At 41.2% G+C, this 13381-nt stretch overlaps 1 protein-coding gene across 4 annotated transcripts in view; it reads right to left on the bottom strand.

Annotated features, from left to right (window-relative positions):
• Positions 1-8032, bottom strand: part of AGTPBP1 (ATP/GTP binding carboxypeptidase 1) — a 93069-nt gene extending 85037 nt beyond the window's left edge. For 3 of the 4 annotated variants that reach the window (XM_084897947.1, XM_084897949.1, XM_084897950.1), the window contains exon 1: positions 7800-7933. Coding sequence is in view for 1 of the 4 variants with exons in the window: in XM_084897952.1 (XP_084754078.1) it covers positions 7800-8011 (212 nt within the window). In the remaining 3 variants the exon portion in view is untranslated. Of the gene's footprint in view, positions 1-7799 lie in introns of all 4 variants that reach the window. The other variant, XM_084897952.1, reaches the window with a different exon arrangement.
• Positions 8033-13381: the final 5349 nt, after the last annotated feature.

Here is a 13381-nt window from a genome sequence, read left to right as displayed (position 1 = left end):
GTAAAAGGACAGCTACAATGGAAGTAGTCTAGCAGTGCCTTAAAAGGCTAAACATAAAGTATCCAAATGACTCAGATAGTCCATTTCTAGGTATAACCCAAAAAAGTGAAAATCTATATCCACACAAAGACTTATACACAAATGTTCACAGCAGCATTATTCATAGCAACCAAAAAGTGGAAACCCAAATGCCCATCAATGGATAAATGGATAAATAAAATGTAATATATCCACATAATGGAATATTATTCAGTAATCAAAGGAAACAACATACTAATATTTGCTACCTAGATGAAACTTGAAAATATTACGTTAAATGGGAAAAGCCAGCCACAAAAGACCACATCATTATATGATTCATGTATATAAAATACCCAGAAATAAGTAAACCTATAGACAAGATAAATGGTTACCTGGGACTAGGGGAGATGGGGATTAAGGTGGGAGGAGAGAGTAAAGTGGTATAGAGTTTCTTTTTGAGGTAATAAAAATGTTCTAAAACTGATTGTGATAATGTTTCACAACTGTAAATATACTAAAAGCCACTGAACTGCATACTTTAAATGGGAAAATTGTATGGTGAGTTATATCTCAACAAGGCTCTTTAAAAGGGAAAACGAGCTTAGTCTCCGCAGGAACTTTCATAATTCAATGATTTATAAATTAGGATTAGAGACTTACGTCCTCTGTACCTCAATGCCTACTCCCAACTTGCACAAAAGCAAAACAATCAACCCACCTGGGTCTTGGGAGATGTATTCTGAGTTAATTATCCAACAAAAGTTTTTTTAAAAAAATAATAATAATAATAAGCTGCCTTTCCGTGCTGATAGCGCTCTCGCAAACATGGTGAACGTTCCTAAAACCCGCTGAGCGTCTGTAAAAAGTGTGGCAAGCATCAATCCCAAAAAGTAACCCCGGAGGAGAAGGAAGGGCAAGGATTCCCTGTATGCGCAGGGAAAGTGGCATTGTGACAGGAAGCAGAGTGGCTTATGGAGGACAGACTAAGCCGATTTTCTGGGGGGGGGGGGGGAAGGCTAAAACTACAAAGAAGATTTTGCTGAGGCTTGAATGCATTGATCACAACTGCAGATCTAAGAGAATGCTGGCTATTAAGAGATGCAAGCATTTTTAACTGGGAGGAGATAAGAGAAAGGGTCAAGGGATTCAGCTCTAAGTTTCATATTTTGTTTTACTATAAGACAATAAAATCTTGATATGTTCACTTCAAAAAAAAAAAAAAGCTACATTAAAAATCTACGCTGTCATCTAAAAATCCACAGCATACATTATTCTAAATTGGAGGAGGGGTCTGTATGAGTGCTCTTATATATTTAACGATGACCTGTACTAAACTTATATATGGGAATTTGACTTTAGCAGAAAATCATACAGCAAAATCAACTCCCTCAAGCTAGCCTATGCATAAAGAAAAGCAAGCAATTGTGTCTACTCTAGCTCAAGAAAAGTACCAAATTTTAGATCTGAATTTTTGAGATTTTTCCTCAACTAGAATTAGTTCCAGAGCCCAGAGAATCTAAAAACTGAAAACTTCAATTCTCACTAGCTTAAGCCTGAAATCAAGCCCATGAGCTAAGTCAATAAGCATGCACACACACCAGCATCAGAATTTCATACATACAAGCTGTCCTAATTTTCATTCCACAAACAATCCATAGAAGAAATTCTGTCACCTAGCCCAAACCTAAAGTTGTATATTCTAGATATATAAATACTTCAAATATACATGGTTTTTATTTCAAGTTTAAACTGCTTTTTAAAAAAGTGAAAAGAAACACTGTTCACACTCCAATGTCCCATCTAAATCTTGTAAATTCAATCTGAGGAAACATGATTCCCTTCTGACTGGCCCTGACTAAACAAATTGGTCCAGTTCCCATTCAACCAGAACGACATCACTATTTCACTCTCATCTGTTTACAGATAGGTCTTCCTACAAGATAGTGTTAGACAAAAAAACTTCCACTGTTTAAAAACGTTTAAGAAACATGTCTGTAGTTAACAATGGAAACCTTCGCTATTAAACACCATATTGTTCCTGTTGGAGTGGGAGCGGGCAACCAGGAAAAGACCAGTTAAAGAATATCTGGGTAGCTGGTTCCGCCACAGGAGATGGGCAAACAGCTACACTGAATACAAGTCATCTTTTGTTGACTTTCTCTGATTGTTTCACCATCTGAAATGAATAAATCACTCTTGAGAACATAAGGGAGCTAACTATTATTCCCCCACACCAACTATATCAATGTGAGAAAAACTGCAACCCTGAGTGTTTAATAAACAACAACCCAAAAACTATGCCCATCATACCCGTGGCAGCATCATTAAAGAAAAAAGTGAGAAACTCTGAGGGAAGGTGGTCAAAAATATCTGTTTTGTTATTAAAGAAAGGAAGAGTAATCATCCCAGCAATAGGCAGATAGACTAATACCATTTAAATTAAGAGAGAAATACTGTGAATACAGTCTGTGTATATTAACCTATTCTAAATTACTATGTTAAAGTAGACATTTTTTTCACCTAGTTACCTGACTCATATGATATCCAATTATTAGTTTATGAATGTGTTAGCCCAACTGTAAACAGACAAATTTATTTCACATATATTACTGTCAATAACTTAATAAATAAAAAAAAGTGGGTAAGAATAAACCTATAAAAAGATTATATTTTTTACCTTTCCTCATCATGCATACTCATTAAGAACACAAGTTTGGATGTTTCACACATTTCTCCACAAAAAACATTCTGGCACTAATAAAGGTCTCATTTGTTCTGCTATGTGATTCATTAATTATACTAAAAGTTATAGGGTCTTATTTTTGGGGAAGTAGAATACCACTATACTTCAATTTAGTTTGTTTAAAATTACTCTTCCAGCAATTCAGATTCCAGATGACTAATTTTAAGCTTAAACATATTCCAAAATTCCTACATCTATATAGGTGATAGGTGAGATTTAAAAATTTACCTTGAAACAAACATATCCATTGCCTCTAACATAACTCTGATCCATTAAATTGACTTAAGTTTTGTTTTAAGTAAAGTACCTTAGCCAAAGTCAGGTCCCACTAGCATTCCCAATAAGAATCAAAATACACAAGATATGAGGGACACAGAAAGCTACAAGGCATATTAAAAAAAAAAATAGCAAAATGACAGAAGTTCCTCCTTATCAGTAATATCTTAAATGTAAATAAATTAAACTCTCCAATCTAAAGGCAGAGATTAACAAAATGGATAAAAAATTTTAAAAGCCATGATGCAACAATATGCTCTCCACGACACTCACTTTAGACATTCACTTTTGAAAGTGAAGGGATGGAAAAATATATTCCATGCAAACAGTAATCAAAAGAAAACAGAGGTCGCTATACTATCAGACAAAACAAACTGTAGATCCAAAAATCAAAAAAAAAGTTTTAAGAGACAAAGAATATGTTAATAAAAGGTTCAAGAGAGCAATAAAATTTAACAAGTATAAACGGCATGCACCTAATAACAGACCATCAAAATACATGAAGCAAAAACTGACAGAATTAAAGGGAAAAACAGACAATTCTACAATACTACTTGGATGCTTCAGTACCCTACTCTCAATAATGGATGGAACAACCAGAAAGAAGATGAGAAACAGAGGACTTAAACAACACAATAAACCAAACAGACATACAGGGAACAAGCAGCCTACTTAACAACAGAACGCACATTCTTCTCAAGTGCACATGGGACAGTCTAGGACACATTATAGGTCAGGCCACAGATTAAGTCTCAATAGATTTTTTTTAAAATAGACATACATAGTAAGATATACAAAGTACCTCTTCAACCACAATAGGATAAATTTAGAAAGCAGTAGAGAGAAAAGTTGGACAATTCACAAATTTGTGGAAATTAAATAACATTTTCTTAAACAACCAATGGGCAAAGTAGAAATCACAAGGGAAATTAGAAATACTTAAGAGACAGATGAAAACAAAACCACAAAATACCAAAATTTACACAATGCAGGAAAGGAGTGCTCATCAGGAAATGTATAGCTATAAGCAAATTTAAAAAGAAGGAAGCTCTCAAATAAACAACCTAACTTTACAACTTAAGGAACTAGAAAAAAGAGAACTAAAACCAAAGCCAGTAGAAGAAAGAACATTTTTTTTAATTATGTCAGAGATAAGTAAAATAGAGAATAGGAAAAAGCGATGAAACCAAAAATTGGTTCGCTGAAAACATTAACAAGATAACCCTTGTTATTATATAACCCTTGTTATTATATAACTCTTGATAACCCGTTAGCCTATTAACTAAGAAAAGAGAGAAGACTCAGAAGCTCTTTAGGGTGCTCAATAATTTTTTTTTAAGAGTGTAATAAGGTCCTGAGACTAAGAGTTTTAAAACTGATTTAAAAACACTGTATTACAATCCAATGTTCTATCAGATCCCTGCAAATCGAGAACAAATACATAAAATCATTAATTTAAAAAAAAAAAATAACTTTTTAGTGTTTGAGCTTTGACCTATGAACCAGGAGGTCACAGTTCGATTCCTAGTTAGGACACAAGACCAGGTTGCAGACTCGATGCCCAGTGTGGGATGTGCCGGAGGCAGCCAATCAATGATTCTCTCTCATCATTGAAATTTCTATCTCCCTTCCTCTCTGAAATCAATAAAAATATTTTTTAAACTTCCCTAAGAATATTACATGAAAGCTGAAAAGAAACACTATACCAAATCAAAACTAACTTCACTCTATGTAATATTAATAGCAAAACAAAAAATAAATAATGTTTAGAGGAAAGTGATTTTGTATTAGGTTGGAAATACCATGCAATATATTGATCATAGTTTGATAGATAATATTTTTTTTTCTTTTTTTTTTTTAAATATATTTTATTGATTTTTTACAGAGAGGAAGAGAGAGAGAGATAGAGAGTTAGAAACATCGACGAGAGAGAATCATCGATCAGCTGCCTCCTGCACACCCCCTACTGGGGATGTGCCCGCAACCAGGTACATGCCCTTGCCCGGAATCGAACCCGGGACCTTTCAGTCCACAGGCCGACGCTCTATCCACTGAGCCAAACCGGTCCCGGCATAGATAATATTTTTCACAATAGCACATGACAAGCTTAACCTACATTAATACATTTAAATGCTTTGCAGAGTTTGCTAATTACATGACAGTCAAATACGCAATCACATACTCAAAAACAGGTGATTAAAATAGCAGCCACCACCACCACGAGGGAGACAGTCCAAGGTTCTGTCACAAGGACAAACAGGGATACCTGAGCAGCTCTCCAGCAGCATCTCAAGACACCCGCTCAGGGTCCAGCTGCTTTATTTAAAACTAAATTACATGCTTCCAAGGCAGGACAGTGAGAATAAGCTCTCACTGAGCCCCCAAAAAGTGAATGGGTCTTAGTGGAATTAATCCGCACTAATAATGTCCCATCAGCCCACTGATGGGACATTATTAGTTCCTTGGAAAGGCTGAAGAAAAGCAGCACCAGCAATAGTATTTCCTGAGCACTTACTATGTGTCAGGCTAAGCACTTCAGGTGTATTAGCTCTTTTAATGTTTAGTATCATCTTAAGGGTGTAACCACTATTATCCCATTTTTAAAGCTGAGAAAATTGAAACACAGAGATGATAAATAACTTGCTTCTAAAGCTAGGATTTAAAACCAGCCAGTCTGGCTCTGAGGCCCAACCCCTTAGTCACACACTATAGGATAAAGGCAGTGTAACCAGCAGAAATATATCAAGTGTAAAAGTCAGTGTCCACTCCTCCAATTGTCTACAGGAAGCTCCCAACTTGCAGAGAACCCACTAACCAGATCATTTTTTACAACTAATGTTCAACTTCCAAGCACTGAGGGACTTCAAGCAAGAAGAGCAGGTTTTGGATGGTGAATACTGAGGAATATAATACAATACTGTAAAATAGAATACTGTACACTATAATCTAGACCTCTTTTCCCTCTGGTATTGGAGATGAAACCATTACGCAGGATTCCAGTAAGACTATTCTAAAGAGAATAATCCTTGATTCAAGGCAATAAAAATTTCTTCTTCAAAAGCTTAAACTACATTAATACATTTAAATGCTTTGCAGAATTGACTAATTACAAGGGTAACTCTCAGACTACCCCTTGGTCATTTCAAGATTCAGAGTGAGACTGCAGTTCTAATTATGTGTCCACGCAATTCAAGGCTGAGTTCTAAAGTCATTATATATGAACTTTAAACTTCATTGTAGAACTTAAGAAAGGTGGAGTGGAAAACTAACAAGTCACATCACAACTTTGCTTAAGGATGAGAAATAAGGAGTGGATAAGAAACTGATAACTGTCTCACGGCATTACACAGGACATCCTTACAGATCTCCCGAGTTTTAACTTTTGGCACATGGTTTTAAAATATGTACCATTTAAAGCTCCTTAAATAAACGACTACTTTTTTGGTCTACTGGACTGAAAACATTCCGCGACACAATTACAAAAATAACTTTCTGGTTTTCCAAGGGAAAAAAGACAATTTAGGAAGAAGAATGCAAAAGTTAAAGAGGGTTGATAACTCAATTTACACAGAGATTACAATACGGGCGCAAAAGGGAAGTTAACATGAGTGATCAAGAAACTGCTCAAGTCCTATCAACTACAAATTGCCATGCAGTGCAAACAGTGCTGCAATTCGGAATACCTAAAGGAAAAAAAAAAATCCACCCAGAATTAAAATCGCCAAAGAAAATGCCAACGTGTTAAAAACGTAATAGGTCATCAGCAGTGCCAGACCTTCAGATACTCGAGCAAGCTATCTTAAAAGGAAAAAAAGAAAATAAATGGGCTTGCAGTTACCAACATTCACATGGAGCACACTAAGACCTATTAAAACTCCATTCTATCCTGGGCAATGCCCAGGAAAGGAAACCAAGGCATTCAAAGCTACACTGGCACTAATAGGCTTAAAGGACACACGGGGAAGGGGGAAACAAGCAAGCCTTGCGTAAGGGATTGCAGAAGTCCTTGAATTGAATACTCGCAATTAAGAACCCGCAACTCAGGAAGGAAGGAAGGAAGGCAGGCTGTGGGGAAACTCTGCACTGTCATCTGGGGCGATCTGATTCAGGTTCAAATCAAACCCACCCAGGGCCACACGTTGTAAACAGAGCGCACACACACACTTCAGGCCAAAACGCCCTTTTGCGAGGAAGCAAAGCCAGCCACCGCAGGTGTCACACCACACCCACCCCGCTGCTCTGCACACCGAGGAGCAGAGGGCTGGGCTGGGTACCGGAGCGGATGGAGAAGCAGGGCGCGCACCCTCACCCTCACCCGCCACCCCCACCCCCACCCCCCACCCCCGGCCTCCCGCCCGCCACCCCTCTGGGCTCTGCCCTGCGCCGGGGCCAGTGGAGAAAAGGGCAGGGCAGGGGGGGTAGGGGGGGGGGGGGATCCCCTCTACTCCGCGAGGATGGGGGAGGGAGGTCGATCAGGTGTTCCTCGGTGGGAAAGCGGGAGAGAGCGTTTTCCATGAACAGCCAAACCTCCATCCAGCCCATCAAGGGAGCTTTCCCTCGAGATCCGGCCCGCCACCTCCCCGCAGACACGCGTTACACAAGCTGTCAGGTGAGGGTCCCCGGGCGCCGACAGCGGCGGGCCCGGGCCTCGCCCTCCTCCTCCCGCTTCTCCCGCCCCCATGGGGACGCCGCGGCTCGGAGAGAGCAGGGGGGCACACCGAGGATCGGCCGGACGCGCGGACGGCGGCGGGGCGCTCACCGCGGGCTGAGGAGGGGCAGCTGGCAACGAGGGGGCAGAGCCGCACCCCCGGGCCGGCTCGGCGCAGGCAGGGCCGGCGGCTGCTCGCTGGACGCACGGCGGGTCCCTCGCCGCCCGCCACCGGGTGTTTTCATAGACACCCGGCTGGCAGGCGAGGCAGAGGCGGCGGCGGCAGCGGCGGCAGCAGCGGCGGCGGGGGAACCTTCCCGCATCCCGGGCAACGTCAGCGCGGCGCCCCGCCCACCGCACGCTCCTGCCCGCGGGGGAGCGCGCACGGGGGAGAGGGCGGCGCACGCGCGTCAGGGGGGTGGGGAGCGCGCATGGGCGCGGGGGGAGCGCGCGCCGGCGCGGGGGGGGGGGGGGGGGGAGCGCGGCGGGGCGGGGGGCCTGGGCCCAGAGGCTGGAGGGGGTGTCGCGCGTGCCCTGCGGGGCCCTGCAGCTGACGCCCAACCGAACCAAACAGGTTGCCAGGCCACTCTGCACAAATCACCCTCCTGCAGGCTTCCAACGGGAGACCCCTCCTTTTCTTTTCTTTTTTAATATATTTTATTGATTTTTCACAGAGAAGAAGAGAGAGGAATAGCCAGAAACATCCATGAGAGAATCATGGATCAGCTGCCTCTTGCACAGCCCCCACTGGGAATGTGCCCTTGACCGAAATCGAACCTGGGACCCTTCAGTCCGCAGGCTGACGCTCTAACCGGTTTTGGCAGAGCCCCCCTCCTTTTCCCGGGGCTCATCCGGCGCCCACCCCGCTGCCATCCATCTCCCCACACCCCCTCCCTTCCGAGGCTTTCAGTCACACCAGACTAGCGGTTCTTAACTCTCCCCCACGTGACGCCGGGTCACGTCAGTCCCTGAGGGTGGCCACGGGGACGCTTAGCCCTTTCCTGACCTCAAGGAGAATCCACGATCTGGAGCTAGAAGACATGCAGTTCCCCCAGCTGGGCTCCCCCCCCCCCCCCCCCCCACCTTCCAGCACCTCGAAATCGCACCTTGCAGCCCAGCCTCAGTAAATTGCATGCCTGTTGCAGCAGCGAACAAAGCAGCATGCTGACATGTTTTTGCTATTTTGTGTTGTGCCTACAGATAGTCACGAAAATGGCAATGCTACGTGGGCTACGGAAAGCAAAGACGGGGTTTTTATCTAAGCCAAAGTAATGCTCCAGACAGATTAAATACGGATACCCACCCCCTTCTGTTTTGACTGTAATATATTTGTAATAAATACACTTTTTTTTTCAAGAGCATGGGTCACGTTGGCAGCTGTTTATAGTAGCTGGGAAGGAATGTAACATGATTACAAACATTTAGGACAGCGATTTCCAATCCGTGTGCAGCAAGAATTTTTAAAACATGCAATACCTGACTAGTCAGGACCGCGGATCTCTTTTCCCTACGATTGTCTAAATAAATAAATAAATAAATAAATAAATAAATAAATAAAATAACAGCAGCCAACACAACGACAGCTGTCAGTGTGAATAAATCAAAATTATACCTATTTTTGTCAGAACGGCAAAAATATATATATATAATACCTTTTGGTGTGCTGCAGAATTTTAGTTTAGTTTAGTTTATGTGTGCCGTGAGATGAAAAAGGTTGAAAATCACTGAGATAGGGAAATAAATTTAGAACTGTGAGAGGCCTTGTTTTGTTTTCTTATCTTCCTATTTAAATGAAATTGAGCAATATAAAAGAGGTTCGAGAAGTAGCCCTGGCCCCTGTTGCTTGGCCCCGGCCTGTAATTAGAAAACAGGTCCTCCCACAGATGGGTCTCAGGTTTGATCCCTAGTAGGATTTGATGCTGGTATCTGGGCGAGTGTGGGAAGCAACAGATCAATCTCTCTCTTCCTCTTTCCACTCCTCTTTCCTCCACACTCTCTAAAAAAAATCAATGGGAAAAAATATCCTCAGGAGAGGATTAGCAAATAAAACAAAAAGTAGTCCACGGTGAACCAGGCGGCTTTCTTGCAGCCTACTCTCAGCAGATGTCTTTACGGAGATAAACAAGAGACTACCATTTTCCAAATGCCATAGTTTCCCCTGCTCTGAGCACCAAAAAGTAGGTTATGGTATTTTAAATCATTTTAAAACAAATGTCACCCCAGACCACTCAGTCCAAAAAGCATTATTTGAGAACACCTAATTATCTAAAAATATTTAACATTTTACAGAAATTAAATATGTAGTATTATGAAATTTTTTTCGAACAGCATTTTTCTAAATGTATCAACAGGCAATATAGGAAGATATAAATATAAGTGTGAATGCTTGTGTTTGTAGATTTTGAATTCCACTTTAGCAAAGCATGGTTAGTATGGTTTGATGGCCAGAACACAGCCCCATTGGTTAACACACACAACTACCATGTTTCCCGAAAATAAGACATCCTCCGAAAATAAGACCTACTTACAGGTTTCCTTCTGAGTGAAATATAAGGCATCCCCCTGAAAATAAGCCCCCCCCCCCCCCCGAGGCTAACCATGAGAGATTTGGTCCACTGATTCTGAAAGAAATGGAGTCACAAGAAATTCACCAGGAAATTCAGGAATTGGATTGTTATGATGATGTTCCAGAAGATGATGACATGATTGTCATTGAATAAATGAGTAAATTCTTGATACTGTAGGATTCACAGTTTGTCTAGTTTGTGTTGACAACTACCGTACTACCGTACCGTATACAGGTAATACATTTCCTTTATTTTCATTTAACAATAAATGTGTACCATATTCTTCTTCATGGAAAAAATAAGACATCCCCTGAAAATAAGACCTAGCGCATCTTCGGGAGCAAAAATTAATATAAGGCACTGTCTTATTTTCGGGGAAAAGGGTAAGTAAAAGGCAGAGCCTATCCCTGCTGGTCAGTCACTCTTTTCCACTATTTTAAACAGCTTCCTCAACACACCTTATTATGATATATAAAACTAAACATAAATAATTGTGTGATGTAGATCAGAGTCTAACCTTATAATGTTATTCACTTAACCAGGATTCCTCATAGAAGTTCAGCCTTGTAGGCATTCAATAAACATTGCATTAGTTTAACTTCGGACTCGCTTGTCAGGGAAGAGAAAGGTGAGCATTGGAGGCCAGCCAGCTATTTCTGTTCTTGCTGATTTCCTAACTTCCATACAAAATCCAACAAACTTTATAACAAAACTCTATAGCTGTCAGGTTTAGAACAGCCATAGACCTCTCAAAAGTCTACAGCCATTTCCATCTGGAACCATAAATGTTAGGAGCACAATCTTGATCACGAACTTTCTGAAACATAGCCAGTCCTCCAGAGTTGCAGGATTGTTGTAACTATTCAATACCATTCAACAATCATCAATTTATTCCGCCCCTCCTCATGTGCTAGACGTACTACTCCTGATATCTTCTGAGGAGTTAAACAACAAAATACCTAACAGCTGTCCTGTGTCAAACTAAAAGGCTTATGACAAATAGACCATGCAGCACAAGTGCAGCAAGAACAATGTGAGCTGGACCTCTGAATGTGGCAAGGCTGGGGAATGGAGGGAAGCAGCCCCAGCGTTTCATACAATGGAGTCATTCTGGAAGCAAAAGCTTTTACAGTGACAAATGGTTTCCAGCAGCCAGGTGGTAGACTGTGAATGATAACACGATTCAGGGCCAACAACAGGGAGTTTAAAGAGCCATATCTGGCTGAAGCCGGTTTGGCTCAGTGGTAGAGGGTCGGTCTGCGAACTGAAAGGTCCCAGGTTCGATTCCGGTCAAGGGCATGTACATTGGTTGCGGGCACATCCCCGGTAGGGGGTGTGCAAGAGGCAGCTGGTCGATGTTTCTCTCTCATCGACGTTTCTAGCTCTCTCTCTCTCCCTTCCTCTCTGTAAAAAAAATCAATAAAATATATTTTTTTTTAAAAAAGCCATATCTGTAAAACACTCGCCCTCGCTTTCTGTATATGTGAAATGGGACTTAAATATTCCTGCCAAATCTAAAATTGTAACATTTGGAATACCCTTTGATCCACTTACAGGAATTTATCCTAAAGAAGGAACCAGGAAAATAGGCAGAGATTTACCTAGATGGGTTTTTATCCTGAGCAGTATTCAATAGAAGGCACATGGCTAAACACATTATTGTACATTCATAATATACTAGTAGATCACTAGGAAGCCATCACAAATGACGGGGCAAAATAGGCGTTCTTAACAAGGGGCCAAAGGGGTTTAATTCATGAACAGATGTGAATTTGTCTTGAGGCTAATGAAGTGAGGAGCTAAACTTAGCCCCTTCTTTATGCAGACTCCTGTGACTACTAAATTGCTGAGAGTTAAAGAACTTTCCAGATGCTAAAGGGGAGCCAGATTGCAATCAGGAAGCTTTTCTACATAAGTATTTCTGGTAAATAGATTACCTTACGTGGCAAGGAGACCTTGCAGATTTGATTAAATTAAGCACCTTGGAAATAAGAACACTACTCTAGGTTATTTGGGTTATTTTGAATTATCAATCTAATCACATGAGACCTCAAAAACAGAGAGGCTGGCCTGGCCGGGTGGTTCAGTTGGTTGGAGTGTTGTCCCATACACCAAAAGGTTCCTGATGTTTCTCTCTCACATCAATGTCTCTCTCTCTCTCTCTCTCTCTCTTTCTCTCTCTCTCTCTCTCTCTCTCCTTCCCTCCCTAAAATCAATAAAACCTATTTCAGATGCTATAAATAAGAACCAAAGGCATTGCCTGTGTTCACAAGTTTCAAAACTCCTCTTTAAAAAAAAAATAAAGTTATGTATATATGGGTGAACAGATGTGTTTGAATGAAGAGCTAGAATATATACCATAAGTAAGAGTGACTATCTTTAGATGGTGAATAAAGTGATGTTCACTTTCTTCTTTTTGCTTTTGTCATTTCCTAAATTTTGGGGGGATACATCAGGGTCACTTTCATAATTAGAAGTGGAGCCATTTTTTTTTTTTAATCCTCAACCAAGGACATATTTTTATTGATTTTAGAGAGAAAAGGAGAGAACAAGGGAGAAGAAGAGAGATGGGGAGGGGGACAGGGGGAGAGGTACTCAACTGGGAATCAAACCCGAAGTCTAAATCTTTTGGTGTATGGGACACTCCAGCCAACCAAGCCACCTAGCTAGGGCAGAGGAGCCTTTTTAAAAGACAAAAACTTCCCCTCACTGAGCCCAGCTCATATGATTGACTCATTTTCCAGTTTCCAGTAGCAAAGAGAAAGTTATCCAGTTGCTTCGTGTAAGAGAGAACTATCGGAAAGGAGGCCTGCTGACCACAATGATCAAAACCTCAGAAGTGCAATTCCTCACCAGTGGGTCTGGGGTCAACATGGTTTGTCAAGAAATTTGAATTTTCAGTTAGTATATCCCAGCTTTATCAGTTGATAGGAAACTAACAGAGTTTAAGCTCACAGCAACTGAATTATACCCAGAATAATAACTTCTTGCTTTTCTGGTGAACAAAGAGCTCTCTCCTACTACTTTCAAAAGTTTATTCAGCAGCGGTATGCTTTCTCCAAGTGACTGTTCTGTTTTCTATTTTCGCAGGCATATGTAAAATAGAAAACGAAGCAGCTCTGTTGC

This window comes from Pipistrellus hanaki (assembly GCF_964339955.1).
Source record: "Pipistrellus hanaki genome assembly, chromosome: 11".
Lineage (NCBI taxonomy): Eukaryota > Metazoa > Chordata > Mammalia > Chiroptera > Vespertilionidae > Pipistrellus > Pipistrellus hanaki.
Note: the sequence above shows the minus strand (reverse complement) of the source record. Positions and strands in the feature narration are given on the sequence as shown.